Genomic DNA, 16,875 nt, shown 5'->3' with positions numbered 1-16,875 from the left:
CATTTCTAAGCAAGCTGTCCAAAGAGTGCCTCCTTTTACTTAAGTTGCAATGTTGTCATATATCGCTGTGATATTTTAAGCTTGTTATCACTCTAAGGCTATGTTTCTCAACCCAGGTGATTTTGCCCCACACACCCACCCTGCCCCTCCCACCCCTGCCAGGGACATTTGGCAATATCTGGGGACATTTCTGGTTGTCACAAGGAAGAGGGTACTATTGGTTTCAACAGATGAATTTAGATTTGCTGCAATAAATACTGTTGTAGGGCTGTCCCTTGCTCTATTTCCAGCCAATCAGTTCTCCGCCTAGGGTGGATTCATTGTAAGTTTTCTAGAGGCTATCATTGTAAAATTAAAATTAGATATCATTGAGTTAAGCAATTTACTGCAAAGCTGTAAGAAACTCTTTTGAGTTAGTAAAACCTGATAACAGCTTTATGGTTTTAATTTTAGTTGATTCAGACCCTACGCGCCATTGACAAGGATGACCCTTACAGCGGGCACCAATTCTCGTTCTCTTTGGCCCCCGAAGCAGCCAGTGGCTCAAACTTTACCATTCAAGACAACAAAGGTAAATGAGCCCAAGCTGTCTGTCTGTCTATATATTTATGTCTGTATCTATATCTATCTAGTCTCATCAGAATTGATCCCATACATAACATGATTTCGGCTTCCATTCACCACTTTGCTTTCCGGTTCCAGACAACACGGCGGGAATCTTTACTCGGAAAAATGGCTATAACAGACACGAGATGAGCACCTATCTCCTGCCTGTGGTCATATCAGACAACGACTACCCAGTCCAAAGCAGCACTGGGACAGTGACTGTCCGGGTCTGTGCATGTGACCACCAAGGGAACATGCAGTCCTGCCATGCGGAGGCCCTCGTCCACCCCACGGGACTGAGCACGGGGGCTCTGATTGCCATCCTTCTGTGCATCGTGACCCTACTAGGTAAACTGCTTCTCCCTGCATCCTATCTCCCCATGCTGAGGGGCACACCCTGTTACTGTGGCTCTCTAGATCTATCCGCCTCCCCCATTAAGGCATACAGCCTGATCTAGGTGAGTCGAGTTATGTGCTGCGAATCTTATGTGTGTTCACCCATGAACTAGTTTTTGCTTGAAAAATGGCTTTGGAGAATGAACAGTTGTGAAACTTGCCCATGTCTTTCCCCACTGAGGGAGTCATTCCACCAAAAGAATCTCTTGTCTATCAGGCTGGGAATGAGTTGCAGGGGGATTTGAGGGCAATATAAATACACCCTTTCCATTTCATTTGTTGTTTAATATGTAACCTGGCGAACATTCAGTTTTCAAAGAACAAAATTTGTTGGGTGTGGAGTATATATGGTGAAGGCCATTTCCATCAAGGTAAAGTTTAAAGATCAATGAGAAACTAGAAAGAGAAATGCAATGACTTTTTTTCTCTCATACAGAAAAATAAATAGTGGTGAATTTTCTTGAACTCAGCAAACTTGCTTGGATCTACCCACTTGAATAACTACCTTCTTAGCATTGCTCTCTGATTACCACATACACAATGTCTATTATTTCTCAGACTCTCAATAAATAACTTCTGTGACTAAGGAAATAAATCTGGGATCTAAAAGAAATGAGTGTAATCAAACGTCTAACAGTGATTTGAAGGAAAAGTTTTTATCCCCAACCAACTAATTAAGCACACAAGTTGAGCTCGGAATGCTCAAAAGTCCCTTGATTGTTATGAAATAAGAGATCAAATATTAGCTAATGCACCCCTTCAAAAAATAAAAGTTAAAATTTGTAAAACTTGCCTACACCATGGGGGGGAAAGTAAGTCAGAGTTAACCTGGATTTCACAGAGGCAGACCAGGGAGTCATTTTTTTTTAATGGCAATGTAGTGACTTTGAGAAGAGGGAAGGAAGACTTCCATTTCTCCAAGAAGAGAACGCCTAGGGATCCCTGCTCAAGAGTTTCATATCCCAGGTTGACTCTGCTAATTATCACAGAGCCTTGAAACCTGGCTACAGAACTGTGATTCTCTTCGTCAACTAAGAGTTGGAGGAAGTATTTTAAGATATGAGGATAAATAAAAACTGACAGTTTGCAAAGACAAAACAGTGTTCTAATGGTGTGAGTCTGTAAATGTTGTTTTCCAAGAGAAAGATACGAATATTCTTTTTTGGTTTAAAAAAAAGAGGTTTTTAAATTTATTTATTTTTACTTTTTATTTTGTATTGGGGTATAACTGATTAACAATGTTGTGATAGTTTCAGGGGAACAGCAAAGGGACTCAGCTCTACACATACCCATTCTCCCTCAAAATCCCCTCCCGTTCAGGCTACCACATAACACTGAGCACAGGTCCCTGTGTTATACAGGTCCTTGTTGGTTATCCATTTTAAATTTATCAGTGTGTACATGTCGATCTCAAACTCCCTAACTATCCCTTCCCCCCACCATCCCCCCTGGTAAAAGAGGGTATTTTTAGAAGGGCTAAGTCTGGAGGCTGTATCAACTAGAATTCCACGGATCCCTGGTCTATGGAGAAAGAGCTGGTCTTCATCTCATAGAGGTCACACTTCCCTTCTCTCATCATCTACCCACTTTCTCCACCCTCTTATTTTCCTTCTAACCAGCTCCCTACGACCTCTTTTTTCATCTCCTTCCTCCAATGAATTTGCCATCTCCTCATTACTCCTAATTTGCCTCCGTGTTTCCCACATCTTGTCTAGTCTCTTTGTAATTCTGTACCTAATTAAAAAGGAGAAAATGGGATCTAACCTTTATTAGACTCACATCATAGGCTAGACACTGGACAGGAGGCTTTACAAATGTTTTTCTCACTTAATCCTCAGAACCATCTGGTCTATATTTATCTGCATCTTACATATGAAAGCTGAGGTTCCAGGATGTGAAGCTAAGTCACACAGCTAACAGGTGATAGAACCAAGTTCCAAACCCAGGTTTTTGCCCCCCAAGCCGTGGTGCTTCCACACTGTACTCTACTTTCTTTACAAGCTTATAGAATGCAGTGCAACTTCCACACTGAAAGAGAGCTTGAACTAAAAATGAGATGATTGAACAAATCTGGGAGCCTGTAAGAGGAAGAAAGCGGCGTTGACATAGGAGGAAATCTGCCGTCAAGAAAGTGGATCATGTGGCATCTGTTGTTTTTGTCAATAGAGCAGTAAAAACAACTACATCTTGTGCCTCTTTGGTGCTTTCGAGTTGGCATAACTTTTGCATTGGGCACCATGTTATTGCTTCTCTTTTACAGAGAAAGAAACTGACTTAGAAAGGTCAGATTGTTTAATTGAATCTAGATCTGCTCATCTCATATACCTTGCTACCTTCTAGTTTTATGATGGGAGTTGAACACAAATTGGTCCAAGTACTCCAGCCCCAAAATTTCACTGTGGTCCTCTGGCCTTAAGGCGGTAGAGAAAAGGAAAGGGTCAGTTACTGGGAAGACAGCACATTAGTTTCTCAGAGTGTTTTTATTCCAAGTGCTTAGAAGTCATACCTTCAGTTTATAAAAGTTAGCTTTGAAAAAAAGACCTTCCTTTTAGATGATTATGCTCTCAAGAAATTCTGTTAGATGTGCATTGGGCCAGTAAGAAAAGACAGGCAATTGTGGCAGTAGGAGAATTAGGCCGTGCACAAATGCCTTTGAATGACTGAACATGCCCTCTGTCTTCTAGACAATTGCACTTTCAGGTGTGCATAGGACTAAAAGACAAGATACAGGCAACTTAAGCTAGGGAAGAATTAGGAAGTGATAAATGCCTGCTATCTTGCCTTAAATGGTGGAATGAACCTCTGTCTGTCAGAATTTATTTCTCTGAGAGACAGTTAGCTTGATTCTATTCTCTATTCTAAAGAATGGCCTTACTTACAGCCCTCTGTTTTGCAAATCTGTGTCACACTGGAAACTAGCATAAAAGGTAGATTAAGGGACTTCCCCTTAGCTCAGTTGGTAAAGAATCCACCTGCAATGCAGGAAATCCCGATTCAATTCCTGCGTTGGGAAGATCCTCTGGAGAAGGGATAGGCTACCCACTCCAGTATTCTTGGGCTTCCCTTGTAGCTCAGCTGGTAAAGAATCCACCTGCAATGCAATGCAGGAGACCTGGGTTCAGTCCCTGGGTTGGGAAGACTCTCTGGAGAAGGAAAAGGCTGCCCACTCCAGTATTCTGGCCTGGAGAATTCCATGGACTGTATGGTCCATGGGGTCACAAAGAGTTGGACACAACTGAGCCACTTTTACTATCTCCTATGACACAAGGGACTTCCTTGGTGGTCCAGTGGCTAAGACTTCATGCTCCCAATACAGAGGACCCAGGTTCAATCCCTGGTCAGGGAACTAGACCCCACATGCCTCAACTAAGAGTTTGCAAGCCACAAGTAAAGATACCGCAACTAAAGATACCACATGCCACAACGAAGACTGAAGATCCCGCATGCTGCAACTAAGGCTTGGCATAACCAAATAAAACTTTTTTTTACAAAAAGGTAGATTAAGAGCATCTTTCCACCCAAAACCCTGCAATTTTCCAACCACTTGGACCCCCAGGGTAAAGCGAAGGCATATGGAGCATCCACAGCCCCACCTGACATGGCCCTTCCTACTCCTCTCTCCCCACCAACCCCACACCTCACACACTCCAAACACACCCCACTCCATGGCCTTGCTCCTAGCTCTGTCCTCTCCTCCAGATAGCACCCTGGATAACTCCTCATCTATTTGCTCAAATGTTACTTCCTTAATGATGCACTCCCTGCCCCCAAACACACAAAAATATATGCAGCCCCTCAAACATATACAGAAGTCCTTCCCATCCTCCTTACTCTGCCTCATGTTTTCTTATATATATTGCACTTATCATCTTCTAATAATTTCCTTATTTATTGTACACATTGTTTTTTTCTGTCTCCATCCATCCACCACTACCACCACCACCACCTCTGCCTACCTTATTCAGACAAGACTCTTGATCAATTTTTTCATTAATACTACCTAGAACTCCACCTGGCACAGAGTTGGCAATAAATAAATACTTGTTGAATAAACAAAAAATACATACCATGAATGAAATGAATACATGAGGCACCAGGATACTCTCTGGCAGCAAAAGAGAATGTTTACATTTCAACCACATGCTTGAAAACAGCAGAACTGCATATCCTTGTGAAAGAGTCTATAATCCAAACATGCTTCAAAGCATGGTAATTAAGTGTACAAGCTTTTTAGTCTGCCTGACCTGGATTTCAATTATTTGCACACACCACATCTCTAAACCACAATTTCCTTATGTAAAATGGAGTTATAATGGTGGTACCTACTTTGTCAAGCTCATTATGATAATTCAATTAGATTCTGTATGTAAAGCACTTAGCACAGTGCTTGGCACATAGGACTGTCTCAACAGGTAACCAATTATTAATACCATTAACATCTGAAATGTTAAATATATAGACACCTGGGTGTGCATATATCCATTATTATATGGGTAGAGATGCACCTCTACCAAAGGCCATTACTCTGTAATTGTTATTGTGATAATTCAATTTTCATGGCTCATAAAAACTGGACCATGTTATGGATGAAGGAGTAAAGAGATATTACTGGTACTAATCTGCCCTGGACAAACCCAGGTTAACAATGCATTTTCTGCCCCAGGTGACTGTTTTCTCTCTAAGCTGTCACTACGTTTTTACTTTCTCATCCATATGTTCATTCGTAGATGTGTCTCTTTACAGGTAGCCAGCTGTGTTCTTCCCAACCAGCTGTGAAGAAACATCAGGAGCTATTTAAATACAGTTCTTGCTTTGCCTCTAATTTGAATTAGGAAAAATCAAAAGAACAAACATTCCGGTCAACAAACTTACAGAACATGAAACTCTGAAAGAGTTTCTGTTTTAAGTTCCCACAGAAATATGTTTGTTTTGTTTAGCCTAAGCACAAATAATCTGGCATGTGTACTATTACCTGTTCCCTTCAAACTGGCTGATCTTGAAGTCCAAAATGGCTTTCTGAATTGTATCTGGGTCTCTCCAGATATTATCTGTACTTATATGTAAGAAAGGTATGCAAACATTCACATCTCTACTTTGGGCTTTAAACTAACTTTACACTTTTCTTGGGGAAAAAAAGAAAAAAGAAGGCATCAGTGCAAAAGTTATTTTAGAAGTGGAGTTATGCAAACCCTTCAACACATCCCTGAAGGTGCCAGCCTTGTGCTTATAAGCAGTTTCAGAGCATTTCAGGTGTTCAGCATAATTTTCACTCTTTTTGCAGTACTCTTACTGTGGTTGAGCTTTTTTATTATTATTTTTTCCCTTATCTTGAAACTAGTCTGCCATTTCAAAGCACAAAGGAACTACTGACAAAACATGAAGGTGTTTTATCCTCTAGTTAAATTCTTAAAAACTTTCTTTCAAATATTATCTAGTTACTCCATTGAGGGAGAGGGGGAGGGCCCTGATTTGATCAGGTGCGGAAGCAAGTGCAACCTTAAACAAGAGTAGTTTCGCGGAGAACTTTGAAAACTTCACTTTGTGTTTCTTCCTGATGTTAATTGGGCGGCAAATTAACTTTTCCTTCCCTTGCTGTTTTGTTTCTGCTTCCAGTGACAGTGGTGTTGTTCGCAGCTCTCAGGCGGCAGCGGAAAAAAGAACCTTTGATCATTTCCAAAGAGGACATCAGAGACAACATTGTCAGTTACAACGACGAAGGAGGAGGAGAGGAGGACACCCAGGCCTTTGATATCGGCACCCTGAGAAATCCCGAAGCCATAGAGGACAGCAAATTGCGCAGGGACATTGTGCCCGAAGCCCTTTTCCTACCCCGACGGACTCCAGCAGCCCGTGATAACACCGACGTCCGAGATTTCATTAACCAAAGGTTAAAGGAGAATGACACGGACCCCACCGCCCCGCCCTACGACTCCCTGGCCACCTACGCCTATGAGGGCGCCGGCTCGGTGGCCGATTCGCTCAGCTCGCTCGAGTCGGTGACCACGGATGGAGACCAAGACTACGATTACCTTAGTGACTGGGGGCCTCGGTTCAAAAAGCTCGCGGATATGTACGGAGGGGTGGACAGTGACAAGGACTCCTAATATGATATGTTGCCTTTTTTTTTCATTTTTCAATACGACACTGAAAGATGTGAAGTGGCTATTTCTTTCTATTTATCCACTGCTCCGTGAAGGGTCCTCTGTTCTATCCGTTCCAAAAGTAAATGGCTGCAGTCCGTGTGGATCCAATGTTAGAGACTTTTTTCTAGTACACTTTTATGAGCTTCTGAGAGGCAAATGTTTATTTTTTAGTGCATCCTGTTAACCATGTCTGCCCAACAGGCGCTGGGCTGCAGGAGAGGATGGGTCGTCTTCTTTTCCCCTGTACTCTTAGGGCAAGTCAAACACAGCTCAGTTCCACTGGCCTGGTCTCTTACAACACTGCATTGCATTGACTCAGGTCAGCTGACTGCTCTGTACACTTCACACGCTAATGGGATGAGGGATTGTGCTTTAATGATAAAAATACAGTTTTAGTAGAAGAAATGAGGGAGGAACCATTGTTCCTGGTGTATCAGCTCACAAGGAGATGATGAACTATATATGGGTGTGTGTTTCTGTCACAAAGAATTTAAAATGATATTTGCCCATCCTGTTTGTCCTTCATAATCTTTTTCCAGCACCAATGATTATTCAAAACATCAGATCCACCAGTGTTTTGAGATTCTCCTTCCTCTTTAGGAAATGATGCCAATTAAATGCTAATGTTCAAAAAAAACAACCAAAAAAAAAATCTTAATACGACCTCATTCCTTGCCCCTGGTTCATAAGACATGCAAAAGTTTGCTGTTGCATCATATAAAGGGAAAGGAAAAATAGCTAATAGATGTTAACAAAGGAAATATTTAGCATATTTTAAAGTTTGGTTTACCAAATGTATCATGGATCACTTGGAATTATTTCAGCCATCAGTAGGCTAATTACAAATAAGTCTAATCATTTAAAAAGTTCTTGAAGGAACTTTTCTGGGACAAAGTTTAACTCCTTGTCTGTAGTTGTCAGTATTATTCTAATATACTTGAAAGTAGCAGTGTGAAGTACAATAACTCATATGCTTCAGATACTTCTTACACAAATAAGTTGCATTAGTAAAAGTAGATTAAATAAAACTCAGATCCCTCTCTCAGAGTTAAATGGGGAGGTAAGAGCCAGTCACACTTGAACTTGACACCCTGTCCTTCACATTCGAAAATATCCATATATTTATATAATGTGATATAGATGAATATTGAAATCATGATGAAAACCTACATATGTTTGGAAGACGCTCTCAAAAGGAAAACTTGGATTCCCTACAACAAGGGTGTTTAAGATTGTAATTAAAATGATAGTTGTCTTTCAAAAGCATTAAAATTTTTCATTGTTTTTAGCTTTGTTTCCATGGCAACACTGCCATCCTTGTCTTTGAACTAATGATAAAGTAATGGTCTCAAACTACAAACAGAAAAGTAATGTACAATCCATCGAATCCATTATTTCTCTAATTATGCAATTAGCATCATAGTTATTATCCAGAGGACCCAACTGAACTGAACTAATCCTTTTGGCAGGTTCAAATCATTTATTTCATACGCTGTTCTAATGATTTTTGTCATTAGAATCTTACATTGTGCAGTCATCAGAAATTTCCAAAGTACTGTAATGAAAACATCGTTTTGAAAACTTAAAAAAAAACAAAAACAGGTTCTATATGTATATAATATGTACTTAAGAATATGCTGACTTCCATTAGTAGTCTTAGGGATTTATTTTCAGTTAATGTTAATTTTCTGCAGGTAATCTTAGTGTCATTTCCATTTGGGGATAATGTCATATCAACACATATTTTCTATTTGGAAACACACTGTTGTTTTGTTAAGTTTTAAATAGATGTATTACCCAGGAAGTAAAGACAGCATCTTTAAAATAAGAGAAATATAGTCTTTGGGGGCTACCCAATTACAGTGAAAAATTGTTACAACCATATTATTCCTTGTGTTTCCTGAATGGATGGACTTCCCTGTATACTAACAAGTATTTTATGCTTGGACCATTTCTTGCTTACAAGGTTCTCTTTTCTAGTTCTTCATACACACACAGACACACACACACAGAGAAGAATGCAAACAAAATACTACAGGAGGGCTTCACTGTAAAGAATCAGTATATATCATAGTCACAGGTAAGTGTTGAAAAAAGATAGCTTAGTAAAGTTAATTAATAAAAACTAGTTACTTATAGCAATAGAACAGCACCTTAATCTCACAACTTACTGTAAAAAGAGCTCTCTATCCTCACGTTTCATGTTATGTAATAAATTATATCAAGAGAGATAGTCCTGTAAAAAGAAAAATATCATCAGAAGTCTTCCTTTTGAACTTTTGGCATTAATTGGAATGTCTGCGGGTTGATGCCAGCAACTTCAAAGTTTAGGGGTAAAATTTACATTCTCCTCATATAAGTGAAAGTAAGAAGTTCTGTAGTGGGATTTCTGAGGTGTTATTGGAAGGTATCTTCTACAGTTATACCAAGAACAGGTTAAAAATGACTAAATATTTAAATAACTATTAAATCTCTTACCACAAAACCTGATGATGAGGTGAATCTCTAAGAAAGAGAATAAATTGAGACTGGAGCTGAATATTTTGCATTAGGGTCCTATAAATGTCAAGGTTGAATGATATTTTCCTAAAATGAAGGCTGTCTGACATCATGGAAACAATAAGAGCCATAGTTTCATCATTCTGTGCTGGTTGCACTTCCTTCCACTAAGTTATCAGGTCGAGGACCCAGGTCAGACATGAATGATTACTGGAGAAAGCATTAGTTTTCAGTTCAATTTTCACATTGTCTCTGTCCTGGTATTAGCTGTTTGCCATGAGAAAGAGGGAAGGAGATTGGAGAGAGGTAAAGTTTTAATATTTGCTTTAATCACAAAGAACCTAAGTTCATTAAATATAGGGAAATTGCTTTTGTGGGTTGTTTCAAGGACTTGGAAGCCCTTCTCACATTATTTTTCACCCTCTGATTCAAAAGGGAAAGTTTCTTCAAATCACTGAGATATTTCCTAGAATAAGCTGAAATTTTAAAAACATTAATCTATTGTGCATAAATTTAAAGCCCCTCCACTTCATGGCATGTTCTTCTGAAAGACCTGGAAAATTTTCATTCCCAAATAAAAAACTGAATCAAAAAATGAAAAGGAGAATTGAAAATGGTTCCGCAGAGCCATGAGAGAGGGGATCTGGGCCCAGAAAATATATGTTTTTGTAAGAACTTTCTTAGCTTTACAGTTTAGACGCATAAAGGTTTGGATACAAATTTGGATACAAATTGACTCCATTTTCAGATGGAATAAAATCTGCTGATTCAATTCTCTGTATAAAAATTTTGGTTTGATATTCATTTTCAGCTCCCAAAAAGTTGTACAAGAGCTCTTATAAGTTGAATCTCTACCTTTGAAGCAGCCAAATTTTACAGATCCAAATTAACTTTAGAAGGCTTTCATTACTTTCATTTTAGGTAATTTTTAAATTTAGATAGTTAAGTAATACATAGATTTGAGATGTTTGATTTGCTGAGCAATACCTTATATCAAATGCTTTGCCTTGAAATGATTATTTCATTGGTGATAATCATGTATAAACTACGAATTGGGCATTCCTCAATTTTATACACTTGAGGACCATTTTTTTAAAAGTATGCAGTTTGAAAGGAAAGAGAAAGCTAATTCCTGAGCCCAAACTAAATGTTTAAAGCAGGTACAACTAAACTCATTTTCCTCAGGAACTGAACTAACCAACAAAGTATTTTGTCATAGTAACTAGTGTTGAAGCTGTAATTACTTTGGAAAAACACTAGAAAGTCATGATCTCCACTATTTTGAAAGGTATCCTCTGAAAAGAATCATTTTAGTGTAATTTTATTCTTTTTTTGTTTTTATATAGACAAAATCTTTTTTAATTATGACAGGAGATGAAAACTCTAAGCTGTCTACTATGTGTACATTAACACTACAACCAAGACTCCTTTATCAGATTATAAGAGTGGAAAGATTAAGAGTTAGTGTGTGGGTCTTCCAGAAAATGAACTATTTCCTAAGGTCTGACAAGCAGCTTTCTTTTGTAAAGGATACAAAATTACAGTATGGTCTCCCTAAAAGTTCAATGATTCTTACGGTTACAGCATTTTTAATATCCCTTTGGCATCTTTATGGAACAATTTTCTAAAGGGATAATTCTCTACTAAAAAATATTAGACCCTGACCATATTTAACACGCAGAGAAATGCCTTGGACTCACACACTTGTTAAAAGTTAATAAAGAAATAGTTCATTTTTAAAGCCAGGAGTTTATGGTCTCTGCATCGTCAATTTAATTTAAGCATTGCTGAGACAATCTTTAATCTCCTCCCCATTTGGTAATACCTTATTTATGATGCATTTTCAGTTTTTAATTTGGGGGAAACGTTTGCCCAACAGAGCCAGCAGATGAAAGTGCCGAAAGGAGGTCAAATGGAAACAAAGCCTATTACCCACTGTATTTCAGACAGGACCAGGCACTTAGCCGAAGAGCCACTGGGTTATTAGATTAATTTCGAAAGAGCTTTTACAAGTTGCTTAATTCCGTTTTTTTAAAAACCCATGGACCACAAACTCAAATTTCTCTTCAAATGGGGTTAATTTGACAAATGAGGCATGGACCCAGCGTTGTGGAAAAAGCATTCCACTATAATGAGATCTTGGTCTTTCTTGCAAGACTACACTATTTATGTAAATATGTCTAGAGGCACCTACTATAAGCTTTTAGTTTTCTATGATCTATTAGTTTAGTGTTTATTAAGGAATCCATATGCATAGAATTACTAGGCGTTCAGGAGGAATGCTGTGTAGCAAACGTAAAAATGATCTGTTCGGGAGAAACATAGGAGCACTTTCAAACCACTGTACTATTCTGTGATTATTTTCCTTGCTTTGAAAGTAAACTGCGTAAGAATAGGATTTATAATAAATGCTACGGGCGTCTTCAGTAGTATCAAGCTAAGGCAATTTGGCAGTCTCCTACTGTGATGTGTGATTTAAAATCCCCCAAATAAAAGCTTTTTGGTATTGATTGTTTTTAATTAAAAATACTCCCAAGTATAAATTGAAGCTGATGCCACCCTCGAAGATTTACCGCCTGGAGTCCTCAGTTCATATGGTTTTCTTGGTGTCGCTCGTGTCTCTGCCAACGAGAACACCTGGTGGAAACAATCACTGCTCAGCTTTCATCCACATTTCCAGCTTGGGAGATTTTTCATAACTTCACAGATTACATGAGAAACTTTTCTGTATTAGAAGAATGGGGTTGAGACAATTACCTTTTTAGCGCAGTGTGGGGGACCATTCGTTGTAGTCAAATGGCAAATACACGCTCCTTGAAACGGCTTCTTTTATTTTTCCTTTGTTTTCTTGGAAGTATACATTTAAAAAGAATGCAATTTAAAAAGTGATTTCTCACAAAGAGTAAATATGCCTTTTGCAAATCAATTTTTGTAACAAGTTATTTATATGATATTACTTAATAAACTGTTTTTTTTTCTAACTTGTTTTTTTTTTCAATTCTCTCAAACTATTGTTTGTAATCAGAGATCTTTTAAATGTACATACTGATGCACACTTTATCCTTCCAAATCTGCTGTTTTAACCTCTGAGAGAGCTAACTAAAGCCAACTTACTCTATGATAATTCGCTTGTAAACAATAGCTTCTCCCAATCAGCAACATGTATCATTGGCACAATCCTGCAGACTTCTTACTGCTGGGACATCAAGAACTCTACTATTACTTATAAAATTACTGTATTACAAAGAAACTCGTTCACCTTCATGGAAATTGCTTTAGATAAAAAAAGACAGTTCTATACTTTTGCCCATCCCATATCTCCATCCTTTATTTCAGTCACATAAAAACGATTGTCTACAGATTTCTGATTTTAAAAAGAAACAGCAAGAGTCACACCAGAGGGGACTAAGAATAAAATCCTTTCAGCATTCTGATACCATGAGTAAATAAAATGTTTTTAGCATATTCAGAAGTATAATATTTTACATGCTTGTTCTTTTTTAATCTGCCTCCTATTTCTACAGAGGCAGTTTCATAATTTTTTAATGGGGAGAATTGAATTCATAGCCTTGCAAAGGAAATTTCCATGTATTCAATCATTTGCTCGATATACAGTAGGCCTGCCACTGTGTGCTATGGAATATTCAACAATAAGCCAAATATATTTTTCCCGTCTCTCCAGAAGCTCATGGTCTAGGAGGAAGGGCTGCCATAAATTCATCATTAGGGTACCTACGAGAAGGCGACATGGAGACATCTTCAGAGAGGTATATATGAAAATCTTCATAGGATGGAGAAACTCTTTCTGCCCAGGTAGAGAAGTCAGGGGGAGGTTTAGGAGTAAGTGGGATTGACATCATGGGAGATAAGAAATGAGAAAAAATAACAGGAAAAAGAGAGAAAAGAGAGGGCTGTTTAACCAATGCCATTGATCTCAGCTGAGGTTTCCTGAAGGAAACTGCTGCTACTGCTGCTAAGTCGCTTCAGTCGTGTCCAACTCTGTGCGACCCCATAGACGGCAGCCCACCAGGCTCCTCTGTCCCTGGGATTCTCCAGGCAAGAATACTGGAGTGGGTTTGCCATTTCCTTCTCCAGTGCATGCATGCATGCTAAGTTGCTTCAGTCGTGTCCGACTCTGTGTAACCCTATGGATAGCAGCCCACCAGGCTCCTCCATCCTGGAGTGGGTTGCCATTTCCTTCTCCACCTGAAGAAAACTAGGTTGGGAAAATTTACATGTCACCAGAACACAGAGGATCACAAGCGTCATAGCAGCAGGCTTTTCTTGTTTCTCTACGTTTTTGTTTATTGACATTTGGTTTAAAGATGACTTGGTGAGAAGCAGAAAACCATGGAAAGGAATGATGCTATCAGAAATACACTTGTTGAAGGATATGCATGTTGTACAGAAGTCTGCATGGTAGACTAAAGCCAAGCCACTCCCACCCCTCCCCAGCTCTGGGCCAGCCGAAGGCAAGCATAGTCTGCAGTATCTAGGAAAATCTCCTGACCTAACAGTAACATAGGCAGGAAGGGCAATGTGCTTTCTCAAGGAACCAGCTGAGGAAGCAGATTGCTGCAAACATTCAGTGGGACTAAGCCCTAACCCATCGTCTTAGCAAACTACTTCCCATAATGATATTTATAGTAATTTATTCTAGCTGCCACAATAGACAAACTCCAGCACCTCTAGAAAATGTGTGCCTCACTCTTGTAGCTACATCATCTGGAGCATGCTGCCTCCAAGGTCTAATGTGGTGGGGAAGAGAGCAAGCTAGATAATCATATGAGCTGTTCCTAAGGGCGGGGCATACTGTCTTAGACTACTTCTGCTCACATCTCAATCATATAGCCCCAGACTCACTGGACAGAGGCTGGGAGATGTAGAAAGATGAGCACATGTGAATCTGGTCAGCACATTTACACGTATCTGCCACATTTAAAGTCAGTCTCTGTCAAGCTTGCAGTATCTTTCCCAATCTCTGCCCCAGTTATGTTGTTCAGTTCAGTTCAGTTCAGTCACTCAGTCGTGTCCGACTCTTTGCGACCCCATGAATCGCAGCACATCAGCCTCCCTGTCCATAACCATCTCCCGGAGTTCATTCAAATTCACGTCCATCGAGTCGGTGATGCCATCCCACCATGTCATCCTCTGTCGTCCCCTTCTCCTTCTGTCCCCAATCCCTCCCAGCATCAGAGTCTTTTCCAATGAGTCAACTCTTCACATGAGGTGGCCAAAGTATTGGAGTTTCAGCTTTAGCATCATTCCTTCCAAAGAACACCCAGGACTGATCTCCTTTAGGATGGACTGGTTGGATCTCCTTGTAGTTCAAGGGACTCTCAAGAGTCTTCTCCAACACCACAGTTCAAAAGCATCAATTCTTCGGCACTCAGCTTTCTTCACAGTCCAAATCTCGCATCCATACATGACCACTGGAAAAACCATAGCCTTGACGAGACGGACCTTTGTTGGCAAAGTAATGTTGTTATTCAGTTTCAAAGTCATGTCCAACTCTTCCAGACCCCATGGACTGCAGCACACCAGGCTTCCTTGTCCCTCACCATCTCCTGGAGTTTGCCCAAGATCATATCCATCACATCAGTGATGCCATCCAACCCATTTCATCCTCAATCATATCCATAATAATCTTGAGTGTGTTATCAGAAGAGCAGGTAGGAAGTCATTTATAGGGAATTATTTGGCAGTCCAGTGGTTAGGACTCAGTGCTTTCGTTGTCATGGTTCAATCCCTAGTCAGAGAACTAAATCATTTTTAAATTCAACCTTCAAGTTGAAAAACCTTGTAAGAGGTGCTTGTCTGCCATCCTTAAGTCTAATGCCCATGGTAGGCATTGCTAATGAATTGACTCATGGATTTCTAGCCTTATGCATCTCTAACAGAAATGCCCCAGCAGCTATCAACAATAGAACAATGTTGACCTATTTGCTATCACAAACCTTAGAAATTAAGCTCTCTAGTAAAAACTTGCTTTTTTTTGTTACAGTTCTAAGTTTTTTTGACTACTCACCACTGACATTTAGGAAGAGCTTTCTGGTCTTGAAGTTGTAAAAAATTCAGAAGAATTAAGGAAGCCGAAAGGGCTCAGCTTGTCATTATAATTAGCTCACATCTTTATTTCATAAATCTGAACAAACAAGCATGTACCTTTTTCAACAATTCAGATGTTAATTTCAGCCTTGTTGATGCATCTCCCTATAGTGATACTGTGTGTGCATGCTCAGTCATGTCCAAGTATTTTGCAACCTCATGGACTGTACCCTGCCAGGCTCCTCTGTCCATGGGATTTTGCAGGCAAGAATACTGGTGTGGGTAGCCATTTCCTTCTCCAGGGGATCTTCCCGACCCAGCAATCGAACCCACATCTCCTGCATTGGCAGGTGGATTCTTTACCAACTGCACCACCTGGGAAGCCTATATAGTGATACTCATGAGCCTTTACATTCATTCTGCAAAAATTATTTGAGACTCTACAATGGGCCAGGCAGGCTTCTCTGGTGGGTCAGATGGTAAAGAATCTGCCTGCAGTGCAGGAGACCTGGGTTTAATCCCTGGGTTGGGAAGACCCCCTGGAGAAGGAAGTGGCTACTCACTCCAGTATTCTTGCCTGGAGAATCCCAGGGACAGGGGAGTCTGGAGGACTACAGCCCATGGGGTCGCAAAGAGTAAGACACAACTGAGCAACTAAGACACAAACACTCACACAGAGTGAGCCAGGCATTGATCAAGGTGATAGGAATATAGGAATAAAAAAGACACACACCCTGCTCTGTGCACACCCTTCCTTCAAGGACTGCCATGATTTAATCTCCCATTATTAATCTTGGTTTGCTTGACTAAACATTTCATATGGAATGACACCTTGATTCTTTAGATCACTTTTCTGGTCTAATATTCCTGAATTCAACACTTTTCTAAATATGCTATGAATAGATATGGTTCTTTAAAAGAAGTAGATTGTCTCTTACTTCTGTCTATAAAATACTTATTTCTTTTTCAAAATGACTCCCTTGACATATTAGATCATCTTTATTGCTTCCTGAACCATTTAGTCTCAAAAACTTAACTTTTAACAGTGAATGTCTTGTTTGCACATTGGTAAGAAAATGTCTTCTTATAGTCAGTAAAGGATAGGTTTTATTAAAGCTTTTAAGTTTGCCTAGCTGCCTGATAATACTGCCTTACTTTTATGTAGCACTTTAGAAATAACTAC

General features: G+C 39.5%; 1 protein-coding gene across 2 annotated transcripts in view; it reads left to right on the top strand.

Moving 5' to 3' along the window:
* CDH6 (cadherin 6) overlaps positions 1 to 12,625 on the top strand; it is a 154,999-nt gene extending 142,374 nt beyond the window's left edge. For both annotated transcript variants that reach the window (XM_006067800.4, XM_044932728.2), the window contains exons 10-12: positions 454 to 571; positions 703 to 954; positions 6,616 to 12,625. In XM_006067800.4, coding sequence (XP_006067862.1) covers positions 454 to 571; positions 703 to 954; positions 6,616 to 7,106 — 861 coding nt within the window. In that variant the 3' untranslated portion in view covers positions 7,107 to 12,625. The remainder of the gene's footprint in view (positions 1 to 453; positions 572 to 702; positions 955 to 6,615) is intronic.
* The last annotated feature ends 4,250 nt before the right edge of the window (positions 12,626 to 16,875 follow it).

This window comes from Bubalus bubalis, chromosome 19, assembly GCF_019923935.1.
Source record: "Bubalus bubalis isolate 160015118507 breed Murrah chromosome 19, NDDB_SH_1, whole genome shotgun sequence".
Taxonomy (NCBI): domain Eukaryota; kingdom Metazoa; phylum Chordata; class Mammalia; order Artiodactyla; family Bovidae; genus Bubalus; species Bubalus bubalis.
The sequence above is the reverse complement of the archived record's forward strand: the minus strand, read 5'-3'. Positions and strand labels throughout refer to the sequence as shown.